This window comes from Hyperolius riggenbachi, chromosome 11 (assembly GCF_040937935.1).
Source record: "Hyperolius riggenbachi isolate aHypRig1 chromosome 11, aHypRig1.pri, whole genome shotgun sequence".
NCBI lineage: Eukaryota > Metazoa > Chordata > Amphibia > Anura > Hyperoliidae > Hyperolius > Hyperolius riggenbachi.
Window position 1 is genome coordinate 195553802 of NC_090656.1, and position 12810 is coordinate 195566611.

Genomic DNA, 12810 nt, shown 5'->3' on the forward strand with positions numbered 1-12810 from the left:
CACAGTAGAACAGCTGGTTTCTTGTAGACATTCAGTGATGGCTCAGACATCACATGACTGATCATCTTCCCATGCACCAATTAACATGCACGCTGTAGTGCATCTGGCCCACAGCTTCATCATGCCGATGAGCGGCCTTCTAGTTAAATAAAGAGGGCAGAGGCTGAGCAGTCATGTGACCACGACCACTCAGTGCACTGATGTCTGTGGTGGGATTGCTTTGGGGTGGCCAGGTTTAAGTTATTCATTTGTCTGTAATTGGACCCTGTAGTGATCGCAAATGTGAACTGCAGGCTGCTACAGGTAGAGTGGCTTAAAGGATACCCGAGGTGACCTGACGAGATAGACGTGTATTTACAGTGCTAAGAGTACAAAGAACTGGATTATGTTCCTCTTTTTTTTTTTTTCTTTTGACTGAAATAGTTATTTGCATACCTGAAATAGTTATCATTTGGGTATGCAAGTGATCTTTTCTCTCAAGTCGGGACTAAAGCCCCGTCTACACGGGGAGATGTGGCGGCGATGTTCCTTATCAATCGAGCCGCTGATGCGGCTCGATTGATAAGTTCCGACAGGTCCGATCTGTGAGCTGCCGATTCCCTGCTCGTTCCCCACGAGGGGACAATGGCAGGGAATCGAGCGGAAGATGAGCGGCGCCGGGCGGGGACGAGCGGGGGATTGAATACAACGCACGCGCGGCGACCGGATACACGGCGGGTACGCGCGGGGATGCGGAAGAGGCGATCCGGCGGCTAATCGAGCCGCCGGATCGCCTCCACATCTCCCCGTGTAGACTGGGCTTTAGTCCAGCTATAGCCTAATACAGCCATAAAACACTTTCCTGACAGATAATGGCTTCTGAGAGGAGGTGATAGATAAACTAGGTCAATAGTTCATATATTTTAGCTTCTGGGACACTGAAAGACACTGTCAACATATGAGACACCACAACATTAAACATTCTTTTCTTAGCTAATACATTTAAATTAAACCTCAGGGTTCTAGAAAAGTCATTTTTAGGAGTAGTAGGGATAGATGCAATTGTATATCTCCATTTATATTTGCCTCGGGTTTCCTTTAAGGTACAGTTGAGTTCAAAATGTTTCAACCCCCACTGAGATTGAGTGTTTTGACCAGTTTGACTTTGGTTTTGATCATTTCAGTCATCTTGTTTACAATTAAATCAAAGAGGAACTTTTAAGTCAGATAAATATAACATAACATTTATAATGAAATAACCAATCACAAATGTCTTTTCTGTGCTCACATAATTATCAGTTTTATTCAACCCCCAAGTGACATTCATTCTTAGTACTTAGTACAACATCCTTTTCCAGTTATAACAGCTTTTAAACGTGATGCATAGCTTGGCACAAGTGTCTTGCAGCGATCTACGGGTATCTTAGCCCAATCTTCATGGGCAAAAGCCTCCAGTTCAGTCACATTCTTAGGCTTGCGTGCTGCAACTGCTTTCTTTAAGTCCCACCAGAGGTTTTTTAATCGGATTTAAGTCTGGTGACTGCGATGGCCACTCCAAAATGTTCCAGCCTTTAATCTGCAACCATGCTCTAGTGGACTTGGAGGTATGCTTGGGATCATTGTCCTGTTGAAAGGTCCAACGTCTCCCAAGCCTCAGGTTTGTGACGAACTGCATCACATTTTCATCCAATATCTCCTGGTACTGAAGAGAATTCATGGTACCTTGCACACGCTGAAGCTTCCCTGTACCTGCAAAAGCAAAACAGCCCCAAAGCATGATTGACCCCCCGCCATGATTCACAGTAGGCAATGGGCTTGATTCACCAAGCGGTGCTAACCTACTTAGCACGTCTAAAGTCTTTAGACGTGCTAAGTAGGTTAGCACCAGATTTCTCAATCAGATCGCGCGCTAACTTTGCGCGCGCAAAGTGTTATGCGCGCAAAGTTTTACGCGCGCTAAGTCCCACAGGCTTTAACGGGCACTTCGCGCGGAGCGCCCTGCGCTCTGTGCAGTACGCGCGTAAAGTTTACGCGCATAAAGTTTTGCGCGCGTAAAGTTTTATGCGCGAAAAGCTTGTTTAGACGTGCTAAGGGGGTTTTCACAGGCGTGCTAAGTTAGCACCGCTTTGTGAATCAAGCCCAATGTGTTCTTTTCTTCATAGGCCTTGTTCTTCCTCCTCTAAATATAGTGTTGATCCATGGGCCCAAACAGTTCTAATTTTGTTTCATCAGTCCACAGAACACTACCACAAAAGTTTTTTGGGATAGTGTTCTGTGGACTGATGAAACAAAATTAGAACTGGCCAAAACACTCAATTTCAGTGGGGGTTGAATAATTTTGAACACAACTGTACTTGCGATCTTTGAGTTCCTTCCTCCATCCTCATTAGTATTACAGTGCCCAGGTGTCTCCTGTGTTAGACCACTTTTTTGTGGTCACTTCAGCATTTCACTTAGGTGTTAGTGTTGCTGTTCTTAAGTGTGCTTAAAACGAGGCTCTGATTAATAATGCTATGTACCTGCATCACAGATTTTAGCTCCGTTTTAAATCTCAAGCATGTCATTCAGTTTACGTTACAAAAAATGACTCCTGGCTCGCCCATCCCGTCGTACCTGGTGTTTTCTGAAGTACTAGTCGTAGCTTCATGGTGATATGAAGCAGAGAAAGATTATTTACATCCAGAAACGGGAGGTATTAGAAGTAGTAGTGTTTAGAAGCACATTTTTTTTTTCAAGCGGTGATCAATATAGGCTCTGAATGCAAATGGAGTACAGTTGGCCATACACTGGTCAGTGTGGCCAACATATTGGGCCCTCCCGGGCTCTTCTCTCCCCACCAGCTGCTCCCTTTTCACTCCCAAGTCCCGGGACGCATGTGTGACATACATGTGGCACGTACGTTAAGTGACCACGAGAGTCCTCTAGTATTTGCAAGTGAAGAGAGTAAGTAGTAGACAGTGGGAACAGAAGGAAACAGAACCGCGCCATCGACAGGTGAGATTAGCTTCATTGGACATCAAATCAAAGGCCGCTAGCAACGCACCTTCGACCCCCCCACTGATCGACCAAAGTTTTCCGTCCTGCATGATCAATCGAATCGACTGATTTCCGCTGGAAATAGGTCGATGAAGATTTGTTTGCGGCATTAAAATCTAGCGGATTTGATCAAATGATTAAATCGGCCGGATAGCGATATAAAGTTGGTACATGTATGGTCAGCTTAAGGCTATAGCAGGGATTAATTTTAAAGTGGACCTGAACTCTTGCACAGTACAGAAAGAAAAGAGAAATGCACCCTGTATTTGTACCGTATTGTACCGTATATGTATGAGAGTTTAGCCTGTCTAATTTCCCCTCAGCTTTGAGTAATCACAAGTGCAATTTGATCTCTTAGCTGTGTCAGCTCAGGAATCTGCTGCCTCTGCAGAGCACAGAGCAGCTAATTTGTAAACACAGGATGTTAACCCACTGTCTGCTTCCACGAAACCAGAAGTAGACACACTGCAGATTTACTGTACGATTAGTATCAGCTGTAACAAAGAAATGTGTTCCTTTAACGATTATTATGCTGTAGCCTATCTTTTAGAGCACAGAGGAAGTTCGGAGTTCAGGTCCACTTTGCGACATTTTAAGCACATGCCTAAGTACAGTAACACTGGGAGGTTTTTTTTTTTTCAGTTTTTAGTACTTGAAGTCTGTCATTTGTCCATCCCGTGAGTGGTATCTCTAACAATAGCAGGACTGTGAGTTTCAGTAATGTGGCTACTACAGGAATTCTGAACATTCAGTGCTGACACAAATGTCAGCTGCTTAGGATGAGAATACATGATGTGTTTAGTGGATCCTTGTTTTATGTTTTTTATTACTGTTGAGTTTATAGCTTTTTCTTTAGGTGGAACAGTTTTGTATTGTACTGAAATCCCCTGTAGAAATTGTGTCTTGACGATCCAGCTGTTTGACTGTTTTGATTGGTTGCCACTAACCTTGCGTTTTTCGTCCCAGTATTTGGGCTAAATACTATAATGGAGATTATTGCAGACTCCGGGCCCGCCCCTGCAGAAGGTGGGTGCCTGTGGCATGGGTTCTGCATGTTATCACACTCCCAGCATCCTCTCTGCCATCCTGCCATGTTGTGCTTCTCATCAGTCGCCCTCTGTCACACTCAGTGCCTTGTGCTTGTCAACTGTGGTGGATGTTTTCTAGTTTCCGGTCACTTCCCTCTAGTCATGTGACCGCATTATCTGGCCTCCATGTTTCTCACAGGTCATGGGTAGCTGGGCTAGAGCTCCCACCCATGTTCTTTCTATGCTTTGATCAAATTAATTTGGGGACCTTCAAATGACTAAGTGGTGAATCTGAAACTGTCCAGAACTCAGGGGACATCCTGATCACAGTACTCATTCTGACCATGAGAGGCAGCAATCAATTAATGGACATCATCTACATACATAATCGCTTATAAAACATTAGCCAGTGAGATCCACAGTCAATTCAAGCCTTCATTTATCTTTTAAACATTTACTGCCTGGACATTTTTTGATGTTCGCACCTTCGCTAATCAATTCATCAATCTGCAGCATGCTGTCCAGAATCACACTGCAGCCTTTAGTCAGAATCAGAAGCCCAGTTCTCTCTGCCTACTAGATGTCAGCTTTCATTGTTCTGGTGGGCCAGCTGCTGTAGAGCAATTGCTAGAAACCCCAGTAGAAGACAGAACAGCTTATCCAGTAGCTGGATAGTGTACTGGTTAAGGGCTCTGCCTCTGACATAGGAGACCTGGGTCCAGATCTCGGCTCTTCCTATTCATTAGGCCAGTATTTAATAAGGAGTTCTTGGGCAAGACTCTGCCACTGCCTAAAGGCTGCAGCTCTTAAAGAGGAACAGTGAAAATAATGTAATAAAAAAGTGCTTCATCTTTACAATAATTATATATAAATTATTTAGTCAGAGTTTGCCCATTGTAAAATCTTTCCTCTCCCTGATTTACATCCAGACATTTATCACATGGTGACATTTTTACTGCTGGCAGGTGATGTCACTGGAAGGTGATGCTGCTTGCTATTTTGGCAGTTGGAAACAGCTGTTATTTCCCACAATGCAACAAGGCTCCCACAGTGTGATGTCAGGAACTCAGTGCTGCGAGGCGCTGACATCACACTGTGGGAGGGGTTTCTCCACAATATCAGCCATACAGAGCCCCCTTATGATCCGTTTGAGAAAAGGAATAGACTTCTCATGGGAAAGGGGGTATCAGCTACTGATTGGGATGAAGTTCAATTCTTGGTTACGGTTTCTCTTTAAGCGCTTTGAGTCCAACGGGAGAAACCACTATAGAAATGTTGGAATCCGTCCTTCCTGTAAGGCTTTCCAAACGCTGCTACATTTAGACGCTAAAAGAATAGCTAAATTTATGTTCATGAATTTACTTACCATTTAAACCACCTTCACATCTATTGTTAGGTCTATCCTTACCCAGTACCATTCCATAACTTTTAAACCTACTAGTAGTAGACTCTGAGACCTTCACACAAAGCCACTGCAACCTTTCTAACCTTTTAATGTGCTGATACTTATCCATCAACATGGATATTTATCGGTCAGCATGGGTGCCTTAGACACCCACTTGAAACAATGCCAAAGTGATCAGCTCCGAACTATACTAAGGACATTTTGTCTTTTTAATGGGACAGTAGGATTTCAGATTTACTTCTCAGTCATCCCTTTTCTTTTATGTACCTTTAACACTGTCATTTTCAATCTTGACCCTTATCTCCTGCTTTGATTATTGTTGAATCTCTGAATAAATTTGTGTCTCCTTGTTGTTCCTACATAGCCAGCACCAGGCGGGCTCTCGTAGACCAGAAATCTTCCGTTATAAAGCACAGTCCAACCGTAAAGAGAGAATCTCCTTCCCCGCAGGGCAGAGCAAACAATTCCAGGTAAGCCTGTACTTTCTATTGCACAGAGCTTTATTTTATTCAGTATGTAATGATGGGAGAAATGCCACCATAAACGGCATCAATGAGAAACGTCAGGAAGAAGGTACGCTGTAAGTTTACGGTAGGTCCGCAAAGCCATCACCGGCCTTATTTCTGGAGAAAGGTAAGACAGCAAAGGATAAAGTGCACATGTCCTTTTTAGTAGATCAGTAGACATGTGTGGCATGCTCCCCAAGTAGCTAGTACACTCGCCTGGCGTCCCAAGTGTGAATCCCAGCCAGGACACTGTCTGCTTGGAGTTTGTATGATCTTCATGGTGTTTCTCTGGGTTTTACAAAAAGAGGGAGGAGTGCTCCATAGTGAAGTACCATGCAATAGAAAAAAATATACAGCAGTTAACCACCTATAGTTGGGCAGGAATACCTGCCAATGTGTCGGACCTGACACAATTGTGGATACGACGAAACGCGTAGTGACATCCCTGGTACACGGAAGTTTGTTGGGGGGGGGGGGGGGGGTAAGTTGGCATCCCACCAACATCCCACAGACCCCTACCGCTGCTGGCCATGGCTTCTAGAAATGCTGCCCCCCACGGACGCATAGCTGCCCAACTACAGGCATTTAACTGCTTTTTTACATTAAGTGTATCTTGTATTGCTTGTTTTAATAATGAACATGGTACCTCACTACGGAGTGCTCCTCCCTCTTTTCCACCATACAGTCCAGTATTGATGAGCTGCTAGAGTGTCATCACCGTTGGTTTTCTGCAGACACCCCTATTTTTGAAGCACAGAATTTCCCATCGTTTTTTTTTTTTTTTTTTTCCCTCTGGGTTTTGCAGTTTCCTCACAAATTCGGACTCGGAATTTACGATGTTTCCTCATCACCAGAGTCTGCTTTATGTTATGTTGAGGAAACTGTTCATCTTATCAATTTAGCCAGGATGTCTGGGAAAGCCTCCTGAAGTAACAGTTAAGGCATCTAAATACATTTATATTTGCTAAAGAATGTTTCTCCTCTGTATGGCAGTATATATGTTACGGCCAGAACCCGAAGTCTGGCCACTTTAGGTTCTAGCCAGTCATAACGCGAAGTTGCCGTGCACCTGCGGCCAATGTGCGAAATGAAATGTTTCTCGGCTCCCGGCGGCGTTAAAAGAATGAATTCCCTGGCGGCGGCTGTAACAAATTAAGCCACTTCTTCAGCTCTGCCTCCTCTCCTCCCCCTGCCCCTCTCATATGCAGCTTTGGCAGCCGGGGACAATTCCCGGCAGCGTTAAATTAATGAATTCGCTTCCCCCCTCTGGTGGTAATGTAACAAATTAAACTGCCTCTTCGGCTCTGCCTCCTCTCCTCCCCCTGCCCCTCTCATATGCAGCTGTGGCAACTGGGGACCACGCGTGTCCCTGATCGTTCGTAGCAGCAGGGAAGCAGAGCGGGGAGGAGGCAGACGTTACTTCAGCCAGCAGCCGTTCTGCAGGAACAAACAGCAGGATTCCATGCCGCTACGAACGACCCTGGGGGACACGCGTGTCCCCGGCTGCCACAGCTGCAGAGGAGAGTGGGCAGGGGGAGGAGTGGAAGCAGAGCCGAAGAGGCGGCTTCATCTGTTACATTGCCGCCAGGGAATTCATTCTTTTAACGCCGCCGGGAGCAGGGAATCTTCATTTCATTACTGTTTATTCATCTCTAAGTTAGCCAATCAATGGTATCATCCCGATTCAAAACCACTGTACAACAGGCTACTGCTTCTCACAAATTCCAAAACATGCTATTATGGAAATTAACTGCCCCTAGAGCATACATGTCAAACTCTGGCCCGGGGGCCATTACATTTGGCCCCCAAGTGGTTTCCCCACTTTGCATTATGTTTGGCCCATTCTAGAACAGGGATGTTATATTGGAGGTGAAGCCCTAGAACACCAGGAAAGCCATATGGAGTAGGTAGGGGGAAGCACTAAACACTAGGGAACTGTATAGGAAAGGGTGGGGTCTCTAGGCACCAGGGAACTGCATAGAGGATGGAAGGGGGCCATTAGACACCATTGAATTTTATAAGGGAGGAAGGAGGCCAGTAGACATTGAGGTTGGCCCGTGACTGGGTCCCAGTGTACAACTTTGGCCCACTTTGTATCTGAGTTTGACACCCCTGCGCTAGAGTCTAGACCATGCTTGGAATATTAGATTGTGTCCCCCTTTCCCAATTGGAAGTCTAGTAACATGAACTCCTTCAGTGTGCTTTTCGATGCACTGCTGAAATTGTCAGACGTATATCCCACGTTCATACGTGTATATTTAATCAAGATCTTTTGTGGGCCCCAAATTACATTGTATATCAGATCCTGGATAACACAGATCAGGGGTCACCAACCTCCCATCTCTTGAAAATATCATGTCAGAGGTCTGCATTGCCAGTGTCGCCTCTCTGTATTATCGGCCATCTAAGGAACTTTCTCTGCTGTGCCTGTGACAAGTCCTTGTTTATTTCATTGGTAGCCATGACCTGCTTATTTTAGAAGAGATTTCAAAAAGCATTTAGCTGTAGTGGCTACAGAATAAAATATTGCAGGGTATTTTTTTTCACGTTTTGAGATGTCTAAGTAATCATGTTGATAATTCTAACACACTCAACATCAAACTGCAGTATAGTTAAGCAACCACAAGATGTCACTGTCTGTAAAGTGCTGTGATGATCTCTATGGTATTATAATTTCCTGTATTCATTCTGTGTTCCTTGCTGTTCTTTGTAAGCTGCATTACTTGACTGTTGTGTGTGATTTATTTCAGCATGTTATCTGCTTGTTATACGGGGTGCCCATCTGCTTGTACCAACCACTCCGCTGCACCAAATAGAACGTGGGATATTTCTCTATGCTTAATGATGTCTTCTTGTTTGTATAACTCGTAGTGAGAACCAGCAGTTCCTGAAGGAGGTGGCAATGAGTGTCCTGGAGGGACAAGGCGTGGGATGGCTGAACATGAAGAAAGTGCGCCGCTTACTGGAGAGTGAGCAGCTGCGAGTCTTTGTGCTGAGCAAACTGAATAGGTCCATACAGACGGAAGAGGACGCCCGCAATGATGTAATCCAAGAGGTGGTGAGTTTAGTGTCACAGTGCTTCTTTTGTTTCTCAGACCTTTAACTGGCTGTCATGTGACTGGACTTCAAGGGAGAGAGGTTATGTGACCGCTTTATCTCAGAAGAGAACTGGAGACTTTTATTACTTTTAAATTATACAACATCCATCACTATCTAGCATTGAAGGAGGCAGGCTTCTTTGTGTCACATATTAAAGGCTATCTGTGACTATAAAAAGACAAAAAGTTAGATGTTCACCTTAGTAGTCGCAAGCCACTGGATAATCCAGAGGCTATTCCTATCCCTCTTGAGCTTCGCCATTCCAGACCTTGGACCTCTCGAACCTCTTCAATAAGGGCTTGCCAAAGAGGTTTTCCCAGCCGCTTTCCTGTCCGAGAACAAGCACAGACATACTGAGTAGGCACATAGATACCTGCGCAGTAGTACTGAGCAGCTTGTGCACAGTTTCTCCCTCCGTACTCCTGCACGGGCCGTCCGTGCGTTTGTGGATGTCATTGTTAGATGGACAGGAGCGTAACCGTTGAAGAATATGGTCCCGGCGAGGATAGGTGGGCTGCAGGAGGATCAGAGAAGCCTCTGGGTCATTCAGCTGCTGTCCTCTACTGAGGTAAGTATCTTACTCTTGCTTTTTTAAAACTCACAGTTTTGCTTTAAAGATCAACTCCAGGAAAAATAATGTTTTATGTCAGATTTGGATGACTTTAAAAAGGGCTGTTTGGTTTTTACTGCTGTCCTATGTCCTCATCTGCAAGAACTACTTTCAATCCCTGTTCAGAGAAGTTGAGGGCAAATCTCTCCAGTAGTGACAGCAAAATATAAAACATTCTCAGGAGCATGAGGAAGATTTCAAAAATTAATTTACTGTCCCTCATTTCCTCTCATCAATACCACCAAATTTCATATTAAAGAGAATCTGTATTGTTAAAATCGCACAAAAGTAAACATACCAGTGCGTTAGGGGACATCCCCTATCCTGCTCTGTCACAATTTCGCCGCTCCCCGCCGCATTAAAAGTGGTTAAAAACTGTTTTTAAAAGTTTGTTTATAAACAAACAAAATGGCCACCAAAACAGGAAGCAGGTTGATGTACAGTATGTCCACACATAGAAAATACATCCATACACAAGCAGGCTGTATACAGCATTCCTTTTGAATCTCAAGAGATCATTTGTGTGTTTCTTTCCCCCTGCAGCTCTGAATAGTGACAGGCTGTTTCTTCCTGCAGAGTGCAGACAGCTCTACCCGTCTGTAATTCCTCAGTATGTGAAAGCCCAGCCAGCTCAGAGGATGATTTATCCAGCTTGTAAAAGATAATAAAGCAGAGAGAAGCTGCCCTTATTTAAATAACACACAGGCAGTGTGCAGAGAGGGGCCTGGAAGGGGGAGATGCATCACAGAACCACAACACTGAAGAACTTGGCAGCCTTCCAGACAGAGGGTGACAAGTCCGACAGGGGAAAGATGAGCTGATTTATTACAGAGATGGTGATAGTAGAAAGTGCTGCAGTAAGCCAGAGCACATTAGTTTAGGTTTTTTAACTTGTAGAATGGTAGAAAACAGGATGAAATTTTTGTTACGGAGTCTCTTTAAAGTGACCCTGTAGTGAGAGTTATATACTCATAGAGGGTGCAGTATTTACTTGCTTTCAAACAGTGCCAGTTTCCTGACTGTCCTGCTGATCCTCTGAAGCCAATTCATTTAGCCATAGACCCAGAACACGTAAGGCCATACTAACTGCATATTTGTTTCAGGTGTGATTCAGACATTATCAGTAGGACAGCCAGTCAACTGGGATTGTTCAAAAGGAAATAAATAAGGCCACCTTCATACCCCCCTTTTTTTCTAAGCCTTTTTTTTAAGCGCAATCAGTGTTACAAGGACATGACGCAAGGCAAACTCCGCAGTTGAGACTCAGACAATAATGGTAACCCCCAAATGTTTGTAACCCCTTGCCATACCATACAAAGTTTCAAACCTGGAATTGGACATTAAAGTCTGTCTCGCCAACAAAGGTCTTCAACTTCATAATCAAATGACAATCCCCACCACTGACCTCTCTCAATCCTCTTGCCTCCCCTCAATCATGTGCAAAGCCATTATCCCTGCCAAACACTTTATGTTGGTGGGGAAGAGGAGGGATTCTGACTGTAATCGTCAAATCTACCCTAAAATTGGCAGTGAAGGGATTGACACAATAGCCTTATTCCAGAAGATTGCAAACATCTCAGCAAGATGCCATCGCTGGAACCATGGGAGTCCAGGGCCCGTATGCATATCCCTTTTTCTCCTGAGTTTTCTCCTTGGAGATAATTTTTCCTCTTCTGTTTAAAATAACAATGCAAATGAAAAAGTACCAAAAAGCAGGTGAATAAGTACTATGGAAATTGTGGGTATTTTCTTGTTAGTAAGTGGTCTAAAATTCATTTTATTGACAAAGTGAGAAAATATCACCTAGGAGAAAACTGAGGAGAAAAAGGTGTATTGCATATGGGTCCAGGGGAGATTAAGCTGGTCTGAAGATGTTGGGAGGAGTGGTCCAGCAGCTCACCTTAGTGTTTAATGAGGGGGTGAGAGGAAACATCCTAGGAGGTATAGTTTGGTAGATTTCTGAACATGAAAGCCCAGTCATTTTATGTTGAGGTTAAGGTCCTGCCCACTTCTCCTCAATATGTCTGGTGGTTGCTTAACTGTTCAAGTGATTCTCATCGGAGCTCCTGCAGTCAGCAAGTTACTCTGCTGTCATGTTTGCATTGATGTTTTTTGTGTAATCTGATTTTACTACTTACATCCATAATATACTGATCGGTTTTTTGTCTTATTGTGTAGGAGATCAGCAGAAAGGTGTACAAGGGGATGCTGGACATGCTAAAATGTACAGTATCCAGCCTGGAGCAGTCTTATGCCAATGCAGGTCTCGGAGGCATGGCTAGTGTCTTCAGCCTGTTGGAAATTGCTCACACGCACTATTACAACAAAGGTATGTCTGACAGTCTGTGCTAATGGCCAAGGGAACGTGTTCTTGTGATGGGAGGAGGTTCTTGTTATCTAGTTTGTCGCCTGTTCTCAACTTACTAAATTAATTTTCACTTTTTTTCCTTTGCTGTTCTTCTTCTGAATCTTTACATCATTTCTTCTTGCTTGTATTTCTGCCTTGCTCTCCCTCAACCTCTTTTCTCCTTTCTTGTATCTTTTCTTCACTCCTCTTTTTTAAGAATCTGAGAAAAGGAAGCACAGTCCTTCTGCTGATGGCACTGTGACGCCCGTGTCTAGGGATTCTGTCAGCATTCCGCGAGGAGAGCCTCGGCCCACCCCGCAGCTGCCTCCACAGCAGCAGCAGCAGCTTCTTCCCCGTCCATCAGGCTCCGCAGGCCGGGGGACACGAGAGTTTGATACACAGAGTCTGAAGGAGGAGAATTTTGTGGCTTCCATTGGTGTGTATAGAGCAGAAGAGAAGGGTACATGAGGCAATGCTCTCAGGGTCTCACCACATTTCTCACCTCTGGCATCACTACATCTCCTCCGCTGCACCTCATTTCTGTTCTCAGCCATCGTCACGTTGTCCTTCCAGGTTCCTTTTATGTGTGTCCTTTTTAATTGTACTTTACTTCGCCTTTCTGGTGTCTAGACAGGGCATGCTTGGTTTCAGTGTCCACTTTCGACCAATTCTCAGTTGTCAGGTGAAGACCAAGAAACCTTGTGGACTGCTGGTACACAGTATGTTGCGGGTAGTGAAAGAAAATGCAAGTCTGAGTTGTTATGATGTGAGGTGTAACTTTTAATCAAGACTGTGTCTGA

The 12810-nt window shown here is 44.4% G+C and overlaps 1 protein-coding gene across 25 annotated transcripts in view; it reads left to right on the top strand.

Annotated features, from left to right (window-relative positions):
* Nucleotides 1–12810, top strand: part of MADD (MAP kinase activating death domain) — a 191926-nt gene that overhangs the window by 108985 nt on the left and 70131 nt on the right. For 21 of the 25 annotated variants that reach the window (XM_068260535.1, XM_068260543.1, XM_068260538.1 and 18 more), the window contains 5 exons: nucleotides 3982–4041; nucleotides 5813–5918; nucleotides 8826–9012; nucleotides 11842–11992; nucleotides 12228–12446. In XM_068260535.1, coding sequence (XP_068116636.1) covers nucleotides 3982–4041; nucleotides 5813–5918; nucleotides 8826–9012; nucleotides 11842–11992; nucleotides 12228–12446 — 723 coding nt within the window. The remainder of the gene's footprint in view (nucleotides 1–3981; nucleotides 4042–5812; nucleotides 5919–8825; nucleotides 9013–11841; nucleotides 11993–12227; nucleotides 12447–12810) is intronic. The other 4 variants (XM_068260542.1, XM_068260547.1, XM_068260550.1 and 1 more) reach the window with 2 other exon arrangements.